Consider the following 18618-nt stretch of genomic DNA (forward strand, 5'->3'; position numbering starts at 1 on the left):
ATGCTGCTGCAGAGGCCTCCCCTCCAGTGGACTGGCAAAGCCTTACCAACAATCTTAGGAATTACAATAAAATCAGGCAGGTCTAACAGGTTCACAGCATAAGAAACATACTCCTACATCTTGGGTCATATTTATTGTCCGATTCCATCTCTGATAGCGATTCCATATCTCAATTGGGGGGAGGTCTTTTAGGTTTCTACAACATTGACCACATATAATTAGGACACTGTCACGGGCATATCTACCTGTCCTTGCAGGGGAATTATCTTTCCTAAATAATATCACCAATTCAAGATAGAAAATATAAAAAGGTTCGAATTCCAAAAACTTATTATAAAGTGATTTTACCTTTATATGATTTATTTTAAGCATCAGTGGGTGACTACTTAGTTTTTAGTATTTTTCCCTCTGAAATTTCTCTGACACTTCTCATTTATATGTCCACTACATAGAAAGTGGGACAGAAATCTCTCCTACATGATCCACAGCCCTAGAACTAAGCTTTTGGGATATTAGGATACCTATCATGAACTGTTCCCCCGCCCCCGGTATTCACTCCACCCCGACTTAAGATGGGAAAATTCTCACTGCATTTATTTATTTCTGAGAATTTGCTTTTAGGCTATACCAAATGACAAATACCATGTGAGCAATTCTGCAAAGTTATCTTCAACAAACATGCTAGATTACTATAGGAACTGTCATATCTAATCTTCAAAAGAGAAAAACAATCCACCTTGGAATAGCACCTCAGTAGCTGAGCTGTTGGGAGATCTTTAGGTGTTGTAAACCACCAGGCCACCTTTCAAATACTGAACTCAGTCAAAAATGCTGGAATAGGGATCCCTGGGTGGCGCAGCGGTTTGGCGCCTGCCTTTGGCCCAGGGCGCGATCCTGGAGACCCGGGATCGAATCCCACATCGGGCTCCCGGTGCATGGAGCCTGCTTCTCCCTCTGCCTGTGTCTCTGCCTCTCTCTCTCTCTCTGTAACTATCATAAATAAATAAAAAAAAATTTAAAAAAAAAAAAAATGCTGGAATAAAAAAGGCAGTTGCTCCTAAGAACAGGTCACAGATCAGAGCAAGAGCAACTTTTGATTTTTTTTTTTGTCCTTGAAGAATCTTTAATAGTTTTCATAGATATCCATCTGTGATAGGATATCTAACCATCTGTGATAGGTAGGTGGTTAGAAACCACCAAAGAGATTTCAGAAAATACCAGAATGAAGTCTTCCCAGCCCTAGAAGAATATATTTTAGTTGCAAGAGGATCTTAATAAATTTTCTCTAAAGAAATAGACCCAGCTTCAAATTCTCTTGCCCAGTTTATTGGTTAGAGAGGGAGTATTATCTCAAAGGGGCTTGAAACTTGCCTATAATACCTCCAACCCTCATCTTAGAAAAGTAAATAAACAAGCCTGATGATCAGTCATCCCTCAATGAGAAGAGAAAAGACAGTTGTTTAATGTCAAGCCTCATTAACTGGGGTGAGGGTCTGGGGAAAGCAGGTATAATTTCTTCTTTAAAAAATCTTATTTATTCTTGAAGTGTAGTTGACATACAATGTTATAGTAGTTTCAGGTGTAATTTGACACTAGGGTTGCAAGCCATGATTGGCACTGTAATATCCAGAAGCACCTGAGAAGTCTCAGTGGTATGTCATGCTGCAGTCTGTACTCCCCACACACCTCTCACCCTGGCCTGGATAATTTAAATGTATTACCCAGGATTTCCCTCAAAGGGTCTGATCTTAGGACCATTAAAAAGTCTCCCCAAACAAAAATAGTTCCTTTTCTGACCAGTCATTGATACCTGGACTTTGAACTTTGATTTCTTGAATCATCAAAGCAGCCAATAAACATGAATTTTCTATTTTGATCCAGGAATGGAGACTACCCTGATGATTAGGATGCAGTCCCTAGTCAAAGAGAGGGTCATAATATAGCAAGAGAGAGAAAACGTCAATCAAGAGTTGTGATACACTGTGATGAGTGTTATAGCACACAAGGTGGCATGAGAATACCAACAAAGAAGCTGTTAATTGCCTGGTATTTGAGTAACATTAAGGAAGGCTGCCCAGAGAAGGTAACATTTTATCTGATCCCTAGAAATGAGGAGGAATCTCAGCTTATTTTAGTGTTGATCCACTAGCAGCCATTAGGATCCCCTGGAGGCCTATATGAGCCCAAGGATGGCACCCCAAACCATAGCTGATGATGTTGGCTGTGGTATTGCCCAATCTGAGGTATAGAAGACTCAGGCCAGTCACAGTAGCCAGTCCTCTGATGTGCCATTGTGGTCCTCAAATGGAAGATGGACTCCATTGATTGCATATGACTGATTGGGAGCAGGTTAAGAACCATGTGTGGAATTTAGATAGAACAAAAATCAAGTTTCCAAACATGAAGAATGTTATAAAAATGGAAAGGGTTTTAAAAAAATGACATGAGTTGTTTCCCAAGAGAGTGGATTTCTCATCATTTGAGACATTCCAGAAAAGCTGGAATACAGAGATTTCATTGTAAATGTTAGTTGAACCTAGAAGACCTTCAAGCCTTGAGGTACTGTTCTCTCGCTGAGAAAGAGGTGGGTAGAAGGATTCTGGAAATCCTTCTGGGCCACTTCTGGGAATCCAAACGCCAGAGGTAACTGGCGTTACCTCTAGAATTAAGTAACTCTAGAAATGTCAGAGCAATAATGGGAGATCAGAAGAAATAAAGACTGATGACTTTAGAGTTCCATGAATGACCATGAGTGTTCCTCATTCACTGGGTTCTACCATCTGGAAGAAAGCTTAGGACATGGTTTATTCCAGTAACTACTTTGAACCGGACAGGGTGAATTTCTTTATGATATCTATTGCTGTAGTGATTTCAAGTGGCTTAGGTTGGCTTAAACTGCAGAGGTCTCTGACATAGGTGAATAGTGAAGAGCCAGTTGGCCATAGGAACTTGTGCTTCTAAATTGAGGTTGATGGAGTTTACATCAATAAAAGAAAGTCAGAGCATTTGCCACTGAGCACAACAACTAACATTGTTATGGTCAGGGGAGGCCCAGGAGAAGAACCAGACAGTCTGCTGTAACTAGAAAGGAAGTCCACCAGAAACATCCCGGAACAAATCATCCCAGCATCATTTGTTCATAAAATGATTAAGAGAACCACATTCAAATGTTCTGAGACAATTACCCAAAAGCCCCTTGGTTAGAATTAAGGAGAAATACTAGATATTGTCTTTCCTATCTTACTTATTTTATAATTTCCCTAACTCATGAAGTAATCTCAACTCCCCTAAAATACACCATAATTGATTCAAGGCTCACTTGTCATTTACCACTGAGCCGATGTACATGCATTATTTTAAAGTAACAGAATCTCTCTGAGGTGAGGTCTATCTGCTGCACAGCTGTTAAGTGAGCATCATTCTGTCCCCCACCAAGTCTGTATATCAAAGTCCGAACTCTCAGTACCTCAGGATGAGACTGTATGATAGAGTCTTTAAAGAGGAAATTAAATTAAAAAGAGGTAATTAGGATGGGCCCGAATTCAATATAGCTGCTGCACTTATAAGAAGAGGAAATGTAGACACAGACATGTACAGACACGTGAAGACACAGAGATAAGACAGCCATCTAGAAACTCAGCAGAGAGACGTGGAACAGAGCTCTCCTTCATCGACTCAGAAGAAATCAACCCTGCTGGCAGCTTGATCTTGGACTTCTAACATCCCCAACTGTGAGAAAATCAATTTCTATTGATCAAGACACCCAGTGTGTGCCACCTGGTTATGGCAGCCCCAGGAAACCCATACAACAGTCCACCTTGAAAAGTGGGCACAGTGTATCAGCTGTCGATCTCTAGAAGGGACCCTAGCTGCCCTTCTTGCCCTCGAGTCTCACCTGTTCATTTCAGGAAGAAATGCATCCTGCCACCTGTTTAGGAATCTACAAAATGATACCAGAAATACACAATATCTTATTCAAAGAGTTCAGGCCAAAGTACCTCCCTCCCTCAGCACCACCCTACCCCACCCCAACATACATATCTGCTCTGCCCCGAGAGGGCACTTCTCTTGAGCCTTTAACTCGCAACCACACTTTTGGGTTGATACCTATGACAACTAGTTCAAAGGAAAGAGGAAGCCTGGACACCTGCCACTTAATTGATTCATTTGACCCAAGAGCTGTCTCCAAAAGGGATGTTTTTGGGGGTAGAAATCACTGAGGGGGAAAAAAAAAAAAAAGAAATCACTGAGGGGAGGAAACCACCTATTTCCTAAGTGACAATATAGTATAGTGGCTCCACAACCAAAATATCTGTCTGCAAGTTTTGGCTTACCTCCTACTTGCTACATTGGACCTTGCCTCGATTTCTTCATCTGTACAATTAGAGCATGAATCACCACCATGACTTAATGGATTCCATTTAAGGATTACACGAGTAAAGCCCTGTCCTGCACTTAGCATAGAACATGACACAGAGCATGCCCTCAGTAAATGTTAACTACCATTATTATTATTATTCTTTATTGCTAAAAAGCCACTCATATATTTGTAGCTCTTATGAAAGGAGATGGTAAGGGTAGGGCAGTTTAATAATACACATATAGGATTACTATAGTTATTTCTACTAGTATCGCCATTATAAATGGTGAATTGCCATTTATAAGTATCGCCACCATGAGTTGAATTGTTATAAAATGTTTAGGGGTGGAACTGTTACCTAGGTTTTATGATTTACTCATGACTGTAACACTGGCAGGTAATTTCCACTATTATTACCCATTTGCATGGTTGGAAAAGAAAGTGGTTAAGTAACATGGCTAATATGGCACAGCCAGTGAGAGGAGAGGCAAGGTTTGAACAGGTCTTGACTGGGAGCCAATGCTGCTTGGCCCCCTCTTCCACCCCCTCCCATTTGTAGGAGGCAGCTGGATTTTGTTCATTCTCCCTGGCTGAGAATTTCTCTCACATTTTATCCAGCCTCCAATTTCCCAGGGAGACCACTGCAGGGTGGGCCTCAACCTAAATGGGGTGCTTGGAATGATAGGAGAAGCCTTAGGAAATGAGAAATGAGGCCCCAAAGCTCAAGCAAAGGACGCAATTAAAAAAACATGCTGTAACTTTCCTCTTTCACACTTTTTTTTTTTTTTTTTGGTTTGTTTACTTGTACTTTAATGTAAATTTCTGAAGGCCAGTGTTGAACCCACTGCCACAGAAAAACTGGGATTTGCTGTATTTGCCTGTAAGCGGAACTGTGCTCTTTAAAATATAATACTGGCTTCCCCACAGCAGGTTTGCTGGAAGAGGGATTTGTGGTTTTGCTTTAGGCACTTGTCTTCAAGGCAAGCTTTTTGTGTTTCTGCTCTAGCAGGGCATTTAGTTCACTTCCTCAGATTAATTGATGGCAAGTGGCATTCCTTGCTCTGCAGACCCTCAAAACAATGATCTTTTATTCTTTATTTGAAGTCAGGCATGCTTAATTTCTAGCTGTGGACTTTGGAGGTGTGAGCTAAGATGCAAGAAGCATAGATATGAAAAATTTAACTCACTGGGGCTCCTCGGTTGCTATAAAAATGTGGATGTTCCTGAACGGAGTCTTCAAATATTGGAACACGGCAAAAGCTTTCCCAGGCTTAATTGATTATTGAGGCTCTCCTTTGCACATTGTCCTGACAAAGGCCCATGGGGTAATTTCCTTTCCTACTGATTATTCATACAAGCTGTGCCTTCCATGAATGCCCACCGTGCTAGTCTGTCTGTCTTTGCAGCTCAGGGCACTGTGCTTCAGGGCTCTGCAGTGGAGAATGAACAAAATCCAGCTGCCTCCTACAAATGCAAATTATTATCTCTGAAGGAACATCTCTCACCTCTTCTGGTAGGAGTTCCTAAGAAGGGAGAAAGCGGCTCCTGTCTCTGGTTATGGAGGAGGATAGATTCAGGAGGAACATTTGAAACAAAGTGTGAGACCTCAAAAATATCCCCATAGCCCCACAGTGGTGCTTGACACAATGGATACACTCCACAGAACTAGTCTTTGCCACTGGGACTACAAGCAACTATTCAGTGATAAAGTGAGACACTAACGTCTCTTTCTTGCTGACCTCCATCCCATGAGCTAATTAGCAAATAAACATTAAACAGCCAATAAAATATTAGTTCTTGTAACGTACATTTAAAATTCCATTTTTTGTTTTTTGTTTTTTGCCCTCCTTTCTCTTCATTTCTTCTTCTACTCCATTTCTTCTTCTACTCCAAGGCAGTTAGTAACTAAATCCTTGAATGCAATGCTCAAGAGGGGCAAGCCAAGCAAGTGAGTCACAGGCTGTGCCGAAGAGGGTCTCAGGTGGTCTCTTCAAAAGGACTCATATTTGGGTTATTTGGGTTTTCGTACCATAAATAATCTATCTCATTCTGGGTTACATTTCATTTCAGGGTGAATACTATTTCCCGTTATGTTGCAAGGCTTTTGGTTCCGGCACCTACCTTCCCTCATCCTTCAGCACTGCCCCCACCCTCCTGTGTAATGAGCATCTCTCCTGAGACACAGCTGCCCGCATTGCCCCCCCACACACACCCACCTGCATCTCCCACCAGAAGGTCATCCCTGGAGCCACCTTGACAAAACCTTCAGGCCAGGCTCTGGCCACTCTACCAAGACCCGAGTCCTTTTCAACTTCTGTATCTATCTCCTTACATCTTTTTCCCTGCCTAACAAGTAAACAGTCAAGAACTACTGCCACCTCATATATCATCTCTTGTTAGGCAGCCACCACTCTAAAAGGAAGAAGGAAATTACTGCCTTTATGTCTGGGAGACAACCTGGGAGAACTGACATGTTCTTCAGTCCTAGAGAAGAGCATGCAAGATGCTCTTGAAAGGAGAGGACGGGATAATGACCCTCTGCTGAGCGTGCAACTTGTCCAGAGACCTGTGTCAAATCCACCCCAAGCCCTGGTATGATGAGCCCCACTATTTCTTTCTTCTCCAGTCCCGTCGGGGCCTGTCATTTGCTATTTGTTTGTGCATTCTGAGGTGAATTTACTTAGCTAAGCTGTCCCTGCCTTCCTTCTTTATTCTTCCCAGTTGGAAGGAATGGCGAGAGTGGCATTCCATCCCCAACTCTGACTGGGCTCAGGACATCTTGCCATTTCCTATTACTAGACTCTTTCAAGTTGGCAGTCCTAACAAAAAGACCCCATGGAAGGTATAAGTCAAAAGAGAAGAATGGGACTTAACAAGCAGATGAGTTTATTTCACTTAATGATCAGGAAATGGCCAAGAGGCTAATCAGTTTTCCTCAAATCCTCTTTCCTCTCCTATTCAGGCAACCAATCTCTAATATTTTCTGGGTCTTGTGACGTGAAGCTCCCTCACCATGCTCAATTTCTCTATTTTCACTATTGTCAATTATCCTTGCTAGCCTGGCTGGGGGCCATCTCTTTGGTAAATTGTCTCCCTGAAACATCCTCCATGAATCCTCATGGCTCATGGGCCCTCTATCTGACTCTAAGTTTCCCAGGTCCTGGAGAAACCGGTGTAACTTGGACTAATGTCAGGAATTCTGTGTGTTCTTCTTGGGAAGACTATGGCCCACTTCTGGTCCACTATTCTACAGCAGAACCTGAGTGGTTTGGCACCCAAAGGACCTTGGCAGAAGCTGGGGCTGGCTGGGCCTTCTCCTCACACTTATTTATGTAACATATGTTTCCAGAAGGCTGCCCTGATGGAAGGTTGGTTCTACACCTCTCCTTACACTGCCACCAGTGATCCTCCTAAAACACGGTCTCCTCAAGAACTTGCAAGCATTTCCCAGTGCCTATGATGGGCAAGGGCCTTCGTGGGTGGATACAAGAATATTCTCATATTTCCAGTTCCAGTTATCCTCCTCCAAGAACCCCTTGCTCCAGCCACATTGAGCCATTTACTATGGCCTGAGCACTCTCCTTATTTCCTCCAAATGGACAGAGCAGTAAAAGAGTTAATAATATGGGCTTGAAGCTAAACCACCGGGGTTCAGATCCTCCTAATTGGGTAAGACACATCAGATTCACTAGACTTTACATCTCTGCTACTCAGCTTCTTCATCTATAAAATGGAGGAAAGCATGATTCTTACTCATGCAGTTATAGTTAGGATTCAGGGAGTTCACAGGCATAATGTTCTTGTAATGATGCCTGGCACCCAGTAAGTAATGAACACGGGTAGGCTTGATATTACTAGAAAATTCTCCTCATCATCCAGGGCTAGGTTTAAATGAAACCTCTTTCACAAACTGGCCTCAGCCTCCCAAACCAGAAGTAATGGCAGCTCTTTCTGTTCTCTGTTCTCACAGCCCATGCTAGTACATCTCTGAGCTGTTTCTACTCTATTTTGCCATATACGCTTGCCTGTCTCCTACATTAAACTGTGATCGTTTTGAAGACAGAGACCTATTCTAACCCATCTTACTTTACACTCCTCAAAGACTTTCTATAACCCTGAATACAGTAGGCTTTCAAAAAACATTTGTTCAACGAGAATTAATCTGAGAAAAGGAATTGAAACAGACAGCTGAAATGCACCGCCTTTTTGGATCCTATTTGAGGATACAGTGTGAGAGCCCAGGCATTTACTCTCCACTATCTACCCGCTGGAGAAATATTCTTAGTATCCAACAGCATTTGTGAATACAGGTCCTTGAAGGTGGCCAAGGAAAGAACCAAATATGATTGTAAGCTGGGCAGGGTTTGAGGGAAATCCATGGATCTGCTTCAATTGTAGTCAAAATGGTGCCCAATGTGCTTTTTTTTCCCCCTAGAGAAACTTTCTAGAGAGCTTTCATTTGAAGTTCAGTGGAGTCTGTGAGCTCCCCCAAATTAAGAACACTTGACTCGGTTATCTAGAGACAATGTTCTTGCCCTCTGCAGCCCTGCAATGGAAGAAACACAGCCATCCTCTCAAGGTGTAGACTCACCAGCAGGGACAAGTGGGCAATGAGTGGTTGGTGACTTTAAAGGGAAACTAAGAGAGGTTCCTTAAATCATTCCATGTTAAGAGATCAACAAGGAAGGCAAATAACATGAGTCTGGGAAACTCCATGGCCTGCTCCTCCTGGGGGGTTTGTGAAGCCAAAGGTTATCTGTCATGACACAGGACTACCTGGCTTAGAGCACAGACGCTTGCCATTTGGCTCAATCTGGCTGTGAGAGTTGTTTTCTGTCAGGGCAACTAAAAAACATAGTGCATCAGGATCCAGACACACAAAACGAGGCTGTTCACCTAATGGCTGTGCAGAGAGCTAAGTGACACTGAAAAACCAGGGTGAGTCTGATACCAGAACAAAAGGGAGACAAAGACCATTAGTGCAGAGTCCCGGCAGCACTTGATGCTGGCAGATAGTTTGCAAGAAACCCTCGCGTAGGAGCCTGTTTTATTTGCAGAAGCCACAGTGGTAAATTAAAGCCCATCCTCTCCCATTCTGGGCTCTCTGGTTTCTCTTGGAGCTATTCCTATCACTGCCCATAGGCCACTAAAACCTTTCCACATTCGGAATGATTGATTCTGCTCAAACAAGCAAGCCACAAACTCATGTCGAAAAGCTCACTTCAAATAAGTCATTAGCTTCCTTTATGGATTTTTCAGGTCAGAAGGAATAGGACCTAAGAGTCCTATCTTCTGCAGAGTCGAAAGGGAGTGTTTGAAGAGGTAGGGTGACCTGAAGAAGCCACAAGATATGGCATGAGCCCCCGCTCTTTCTTCTCAATCAACAAGAGGAATATAACAAGAATAGGTCCCGGCAGCCTCACCATCAGTGCCAGATATTCAAACCAAACGAAGCTGCCCATGGGTTCTTCACTCACATGCTGGAAGTGAAGGGGGAAAGAGGGCTCAGCACCCGGTCTTTGCTTCCACATCAGAAGATGCTGCAGAGCATTTGGGGACATAGAGAGTCATGGTAAAGGAAGGGTGTCGAAGACTTTCCGACTTGTCATTGGACAGCCCGTTTCAGCTGAGCTGCAGTCCAGACCATTGCAGGCAGGTGGGGTGAAGCAGTAGTTGTGGCCATAGAGTAGCCCAAAGGCACCAACACCAGAAACCCAAGTTCTGTAGCTTGGCAAGCCTCAGCTCACACCGCCTGACCCCCGTTTAGCAATTCTGATGTACCACGGGGCAGACAGCTCCAGCCCAGGATGACTGCTCCCTCAGCCCCTCTCCAACAGGCAATGAAAGCAAGACCCACTTTGAAAATTCTCCCCCATCATGCAAACTGACATAGGCATGCTTTTCAAAAACCCACAGCCAATCTGTTGATCATTACTTATTTACAAAGGCCTTCGGGCAGAAAGTCCTGTAAAAACCATGCTTGATACGGTATACACTAGCTTTTTCTGCTTGTGGAAAAAAAGTCCCCCCAAGGCTACCTCAAACCATCACTTTCTATTGCACATAAAATGTAGCGTGTAACACTAAAGTATTTAATATATATGGTATAATATATCTACAGGAAAGGCATTTGTGTAGAAGTATGTTACCCTGGATTTGGTAATTTGATGTTTTGCTGAAGGCTACGACTTAAAAAAGCTTCCACCTCGTACAGAAGACCTGTCATCTTGGTACCCAAGAGCCAACAGAATAAAGAAGTACCCTTAAGCAGCAAAACTTTGACACAGCTTTGAAGCATATGAAAACAGTATAACGCCTCAGAATTATTATTACTCAAGATCAAAGAAATGAGCCATACTTTACATAGCAAACAGGGACAGGGAATTTGGCTCCAAAGGTTTCAGATTTTTCAGACTTCTCTTTATTTATTTATTTGCTTCTCTAAATTTAGGCAAAAGGAAGTGCCTGGGCTTTTCTCTACTTTAAATGGATAAAACTATTAGCATTAGATAAGGCGATTACCTAAAGATGAGTAAATAGGAAATGAATGCTAGCATGACAACTGGCATCATAAAAATGAGAAGCTTGGCAGTTGGTCCTTTTATTTCTCCTCATAAACTGTAAACAAGCATGTAAATCAGCAACACCCCAGCAAGACTGAGTGGAGGGGCAGACAGAGGACTGTTAAGGAAATATCCAACAGCAAGAGGTGATCATAATGGAGCAGGACATGGGGCTGGGGGAAGCTTCCATGGGAATCCCTGTCCTCCAGGGCAGGGAGAAGGATGGCCCCATCTGCATCCTAAAAGGGTGGCCTCGGAGGGCCTGGATGATGTGAATGTATGCAGAGAGGAAAGGGGTGGTAGGGGTGGGGTGGGGGTGGGGATGGCCATAATCTTATTTCAGTAATTAAAGAGAAGAAAGCAGCCAATGTCAAGAAAGAAAGAAAGAAAGAAAGAAAGAAAGAAAGAAAGAAAGAAAGAAAGAGAAAAAGAAAAAGAAAAAGAAAAAGAAAAAGAAAAAGAAAAAGAAAAAGAAAAAGAAAAAGAAACATCAAGCATCAAGATGGCAGGTGTTTCCATGGCAGTGATCATGTAGGGATCACTCCTATTTCATCCCTGAGGTGCTACAGAGTTAGGATGTTGGAGGAAATAAGCCCTGGGATTGGCAGATGAATCAAAAACAACCGGGGAAAATGAAAGATGAAGAGGCCCAGAAGAGAAACCTGCAGAACTCTGTTGGAATTTGGTTTCATTTACCATTTCCAAGAGGAAGCCATAGTCAAGATGGAAGGAAGGGAGGGAGGGAGGGAGGGAGGAAGGGAGGGAGGGAGGGAGGGAGGGAGGGAGGGAGGGAGGAAGGAAGGAAGGAAGGAAGGAAGGAAGGAAGGAAGGAAGGAAATGGGAAGGAAGGAAGGAAGGGGGAAGGAGAGAGAAGGAAGGGATGGAGGAAGGGAGGGAGGGAGGAAGGAAGGAGAGGGAGAAAGAGTACCCACTACGCTGTATTTCATAATTAATATTGCTTTTAGCCTGAGCAGAACTGGATTACTTTTGAACTTTGCTTTGGCAAGTCCGCAGATTATTAGACTTTTTTATCAGTCAAAATCAATTAACGGAAATTTGATTTCAATCGACAGGATAAAAGGAAGGTAATCTTCAGGTTCATTTTTGATTGTGATGATACATCTCACATATGGCCTTAAGTACAGCAAACAGTCCTCGGAGGGACTCCAGCAGAAAGAGACTCGCCGCAGGCAAACTAACCACACGAGTCCCTCTGATTGGTTGGCGCCGTCATTAGTGCCACTGCTGTTTAGGAACTACACAGAGACAGGACATGGTGACAGCTAAGACTTTAAAGCCTATGTATTTTTCAAACAGCTTTTCAAACTGTTTTTCATGACAGAATTTTTTCAGCTCTATCATTAACTGCTGACAAGCTGACAGAATAAATACTCCAGCCTTTAAGAAGCCACCTAACGATCGGTCCCCTCCCCCGCCTCGTGCTTGTAAGGTGGGGGGGTGGGGGGACTCTGGGCCCGGGCCTGGGCAGGGTGGGGAGTAGAGGATGGGGGGGGTGGCCCCCACGGGTGGCCCGCAGCCCCTCTTCTTACCTCATCAGCTTGGGCGAGGAGCTGGGTGAGTTCCGCATGCCTCCGTTCCGCTGCTTTTTTTTGGGGGACAGCGTCGATGGCTGCTCATCTTCAACTGGAAAGACAGGCAGCTCATGAGATTATGAACAGTTGGAGGGCAGGCTGCGAGATACAGGCAAGATATCAAAGGACACACACTCACGGCTCAGTCACTCACTAGGAACTCATGGCTGTCTTTTAGGACCCAGTGACAAAGACCAAATGTGTTAGTCAAAGAGGCCGCCTTAGAGAAGGTGAACTCATCACCTCTGAGCACTCCAGCTTTTGAACATGCACTCGAAACAGACTAGACCAGTTTGTAAGCGCCCTGCCGCAAGAAAGAAAAGAAATCATGATTCGTCTGTATATAAAATACATATATATGTATGTATATATGTGGGGGTTGGGGGGTGGGAACACTCAGTCGTTACTCTTAGAGTTGACTGTAGTTGCTTTGCCGAGTAATCGAATGGGGTTTTCCATAACCACAGTCAGAAATGAAGTCGTATGGGGAACAGCAGCAGAATCACGGCCAGCTCGCTGATTCCACGGAGGAACCACCTTAGCTGGTGCCTAATCCCTGCACGCCAGGGGAAGAGCCTTGCAGAGAGGCAGGGATCGGAGCCCCTAACAGCCAATGTTTCAATCAGTCGGGACTGGGAACATTGGTGCCGGTTGGCTCACGGATCTCCAGCCCAGCTCAGCTCTTGGCCCTGCACCTCACTAGAGGGAGAGCACGGGGATGGGGGGCGGGGGGCTGCATCCTTCTCAACTCATTCAGACTGGGCTGTGAGGTTGGAGGACCAGCCGGAGAAGAGCACCCGAATGAAGGAGGAGGTTGCCACTGAGTGATATCTCTGATGATGGGGGGAGGGTTGGCGAGAGGGGAGACAGCGAGGGTTGGAAACCAAGGCTGTTTTCCAAACGTCTAAACCACACAGATCGCTAAGCAATGTGAAGGTTCGCTCACAAACAACACAGCACACTTTACTGCTTTTGCCCAAAGACACCCACTAATAAGCTTTATAGATGTATTAGCTTGCATCATGCTTTTTTTTTTTTTTAAGAGAGCTGCTTCATAATTAGCAGATGCGCACCCAGCCTGTCACCCAAGGGCATCAGCGGCAAAATCCTAGCCCTCCTCTCCCCACCCCCCACAATTCAGGCTAAAGCTGTAATGTCAAGAAGGAAAAATATAGGATCCTTGGATTCTTAGAGTTGACTGCAACACAGACTGGGAGGAAGCACCCTTGAAACCCGGAATGCACGACAGTCACCTTAAAGCTAAGAAGAGAAATATTAGCAGTGATGACATCAAAAGAAGCTTGACATATGTTAATGGTGTACAAGTCTTAGGCAGGTGGGGGAGGATGCCATCTCAGCTACTCGACATTGCCCAGGAAGACCCATATCAGGACATGCATTATATGGTACTTCCCTGAAAACCCTAAATAAATTTAGTACGTTACAATACATGGTTCCAAGGGATTCTAATAATCCAACTATTTTCCAAACCTGCTTCAAAGTATCCCACTTGGTACATTCCCCTATCCCACTGTTAGTCGGAGGTGGTCTCTAGTCTTGTTGACACATGGAAAGGGAACAAGAATGCAGTTTGAGGTGAGAGTGTTTCCAGAAGTGATGAAGGCAAGAAAGCACCTACGAATGCCTACATCCCACTCACTCTACCAGCTGCTCTCTCGCCCCGTCCCCCCTGAGGCCCAGGCTCAGGCTGCGACCCTATCAGTCACTTAGGGCTCCAGGCCTAACTATGTGGCTGGGAGGATATCGCATCTTATCAGAAATGAGTATCCACAGCAAATCACACAGAGACTAAACAGCACTTAAAAGATTAAAGGAAATAAATACAAGCCACATAAATGGTATTGAAAAAAATCACTTAGAGTTGATATGCATCTCTCCGCAAGCAAACAGGCACTCTGGGCTTGACCTGAATTCATCTTCCTTTCACAGCACAGGGGGGCCAGGCATCCCAGGTTAATAATGGGGTAGAAAGGCAGTGAGCGAAAGAGAAAGGGAGAGAGAGACAGAGAGACAGAGACAGACGAGAGAGAGGTATGTGGATAAGTATCCTTTTGCATTTTCCCCATCTAAGGATTGGGGAGAAAATCCTGCATGGATTCTACCCGTAATACAAGGTCATCTTTTAATATGGACCACTTGCTATTGCTGTATTGTGTTCAGGGTGACCTAGATTAGTTGAGTCACATGACAGACTGAATAACATGTGTGCATGTGAGTGGGGCTAGTTGGGGTGAACATTCTCTTCTTCTCTGTCACACAGGCCTCCTTATGGTTAGAGTGACACACCCAGAAAGGTCTTTTACCTAACCTAGGCTACTATGCCTGACTTTATTCAAGGCCACCAGATGTTGCCATGGTTTCATCCGATTTATTCAGTGAGTCTATTTTAGTAAGGACCTGAACAGAAGTCCCACTCACTGGCACTTCTATTGGATTCTTTTGCTTACCTATTGTCTCCCCGTTTGCACTGGACCTATAATAAATAACCCTCTTTGGTTAAGTGCCCATTATCCTTGCACCTTGTCACTGTTTGTTTACCTGCGGTGATCTTCACATGGAAGATGTGTAAGTTAATACCTGTTACCCAGCTCCAGGGAGACACTTCATTCTAGTGCTAAAGTCGTGCCTCCTTCTATGCAAGGAAACTATTTATTTTCATTGCAACTCAGAAAGATCATCCATCATAATCATACTGCATTTAAACCAGGATTTGTTCTCTTAAATGAAACTCATGTTCAAAGGTTTCCTCCTGCACTCACAAGGCCTGGAAATGCAGATCTGTTCCCTGAAGAAATGGGGGGATGGGGGGGAATGTCTTCAGCTTAAATATATGAACATTGTGTAATGGAGACCATTACATATGGCTTAGATCCCACGAGAGAAGCAGCGATAACTTCTTTCTCTAAGTAGGTTATAAACCATATTTAATTATTATCCTTTATATGGATTCTATCAATTTCTGCATATTTAAAGAAAGCAGATCTAGAAAAACTTTTAGTTAAGCTATAAAATATAATTTTCATTTCATAGCTTCTGTGACTACATGAAAGGAATAAAAATTGAATTAAAAGGAAGACTTACTTACTTTCATGAAAGACAAATGTATTGAAGTAATTGGCCTCTACTTCATGCCAACGCACATTTACAGGCTCCTACTTAGCCTACTTTTTGGCTAATTACAATACACCTCTGTCTCCAGCATTTTCACTTGCATCATGCTGTGGAAGCACATGAAGATACGATCTTTGAAAGGAACCTGACTTACCGGCTTCTCTAAAACACAAATAAGTTCAGGAATCCAATGTGGAATTTTTATAGGAGCTGAACTCCATCCAGTCTCCAAGTACTCATAAAATTCAAGGGCTTGTTTTTGCACATCCCTAAGTATAACACTTAATGTGCTGTTGTAACTTCCCAGCGCTCACTTGTCTAATAGGCTCTGAATCTAACAGTTTTACAGTTGGGGAAGACTCAGTGCTAGAAAAATGTCAGGCAAGTCTAATGAGGCTTCAGATCCCTTGGTTTGCGCTAGAGTTTAATTTAAAGTTACAATGATGTTTTAACATGTTTGCTTATACTTGACTAAAGAGGATTCATTATTTCAATGACATAACCTCCAGACAATGTTCTGGGAATTGATTTAAGATGTGGTGGTAATTCCAACAGCCTTAATGCAGAGTCGAACATCTGTAACAACATTTTACTCGACTTTTCATCGGCATTCTGTTTTCAAGCAAAAGCTAGGCAACATCCACCAGAAACACTGGCCAGAACTCTGGGCTTATTTCAAGATGATCATATACTTTACTGTTTTTTTTTTTTTTTAATAGAAATCCCTTTCTTTATTGTCCTAGCCAGCTTGCAAACACCGTGTCAGGGTTACCAATGCCTCTTTGTGGGCCTTTTGAATAAAATGGGGCAAGGATTCCAACTTTCAGCTTTCCCAAAATAGCTCAATGCTGAATGTGATGGACCCAGTGCTTGGGTCCAGCCGGGGGCACATCCCCCCTTCCTTATGTCCTCGACAGGGTTTAGGGGGATGAGGCCCTTTGACACTTAAAGGTGAATTTGTTGGCTGGAGTTAAAAAAAAAAAAAAAAAAAAAAACGGTTCAAAGCAAATAAACTCGGAAACGCAATAAAAGGCAAACAACCTATAAACATGAGTCGACCGGCTATCTCCATTACGTTATGAATCACCACATCTGGAGAAACCCACATCTGCACACACTTAGCAGGTCATTAGTAATGTCATATTCACACTGGAATCACTCAGAGTGAGCAGCATGCAAAGTGGCTTGAACGCAAAGGCATCTAGCTAATAGGGCTTCCGACGAAAGTCTTGAGCAAGCTGCTAGTTTGGAGGCAGGGTCATTTTAATTGTTATTTCTTGTTGGCTATGGCATTTCTTATTGGAATTTTGCTGCCCAACAAGCTGAACGCATGCTGAAATCAACAACAGTACATCCTTCTTCTTCAACTGAGCTCAGCATGTTAGGAGAGAACACTGAGGGGTGCGGTTATTAAAAGAGGAACGGGCTCCCGAACTCCTTCACCTGGCTCGGCCACAAGCCGAGGATTGTGAGTTGTGTCCTTGAACTCAAATGGGTCTTTGGGATAGCGCGATCTAGCTGCAACCTTGACTGCCAAACAATAATGAGAAAAGAAAATGGAAATGAATCCTTTGCGAAATTTTTCATTAGGGAAGTTCCAAATGAGTTTTACCATCGAATGAAATTATAGCTTTACATGAAAAGGGGAGTTTCTTCCTCTCAGCTGAACTGCAGTTTTCTCTTACCCCGATGGCTTCTTGAAATTCTTTTTGCTGTGTTTTTGTCATCAATGTCAGAAGGGATAATATGTCAGAAAACAATCTTGTTTGTGCAATAATTTCCAAAAACCTACAGAGTACCCTTCTCCCTATGACATACACAGACCGAAAACTCAGTTTGGCAGCAAGACCAGACCCATTATTTCCTGAAGTCTGTTGAATGCATCCTACTGAATAATCATTATATTCCAAGTCATCAATCCTCAGTGTTAAACTATCATTTTCATCTCAAACAGCAGGCTTGGTCAGCTTGGTTTTGATTGCTGCCTAACTTGTATTAAATGCCATCGGGTTTGCCACTCCTAAGAGAGAAGGATATATGGCATCTCCTTGTATCATGAGTGTTAAAAAAAAAAAAAAAAGACAAGTGGGTATGTGTTTTCCATCTTTCAGAACAAAAATCTTGAGGGTAAGGAGAGAGGGTGAAGTTGCCAAGCTAGGGATGTAATAGTGCGCTTCCTATTCTCTGTGAGTTTACCAAACTTTCTCCTCAAGAAAAATCATGTAAGTCATAGTAATATAGTCTTTTCCCAATATGCAATTCACAATGGACAAAACTCCCAAGCTGACTCAACTTTTCTCTCTAATATGATGGAAAGCCTAAGACTTTCACCAGAAAATATGGGCTAGTTAACTCTTGAGGTCTTACAATGTGGCCACCAAAGAGCAATCCTTGGATGGGAGCACAGAATGGCACCTGTTTTCTGGAGGAACGTCTTCTGTCTTGTAACCATACAGTACCAGAACCTTAGCTGCCTGTCACACAAACCAGATGGGTGAGAAGGTGTAGATGCTTCTAGAAGCAATGAAGGAAAACAACAAGAACAACAGATGCCAGATAAATAATCCATACTGTGAGTTTGGTTTTGTAATTGCTATAAAGAAGCACCTGGATATTGGTTCAAGATGAATACCATAAGAGGGAAATGTCATGTGCTCATTAGCGAGGTTGAGCAGTTAAGAAGGCTAGGACATGGCAAGGCAGGCATCAGAGCCAAGTTCTATGCCTAGAGGGTCATAAGCAGCTCAATATCAGAACATGGGGACTTACAGTGGGTGATATCCTTGAAATGAGAGTTTCTGGTCTGAAAACCTTGGGATAGCATATATCCCCCCCTGAAGATTGGTGAACACTTTGCAGTATTATTGAGACTGTAATCGATAAACCTATAAAATCAATATTTTTGAAAGATCATAGAGAATATTAATGCACAGGTAATAAAAATATGAAGGATGTTGCCTCTCAAAAGCAA

The 18618-nt window shown here is 43.2% G+C and overlaps 1 protein-coding gene across 20 annotated transcripts in view; it reads right to left on the reverse strand.

Annotated features, from left to right (window-relative positions):
• Positions 1–18618, reverse strand: part of KCNMA1 (potassium calcium-activated channel subfamily M alpha 1) — a 718149-nt gene that overhangs the window by 83680 nt on the left and 615851 nt on the right. For 18 of the 20 annotated variants that reach the window (XM_072823725.1, XM_072823727.1, XM_072823745.1 and 15 more), the window contains one exon: positions 12474–12567. In XM_072823725.1, coding sequence (XP_072679826.1) covers positions 12474–12567 — 94 coding nt within the window. Of the gene's footprint in view, positions 1–12473; positions 12568–17090; positions 17178–18618 lie in introns of all 20 variants that reach the window. The other 2 variants (XM_072823726.1, XM_072823735.1) reach the window with 1 other exon arrangement.

This window comes from Canis lupus, chromosome 4, assembly GCF_048164855.1.
Source record: "Canis lupus baileyi chromosome 4, mCanLup2.hap1, whole genome shotgun sequence".
Taxonomy (NCBI): domain Eukaryota; kingdom Metazoa; phylum Chordata; class Mammalia; order Carnivora; family Canidae; genus Canis; species Canis lupus.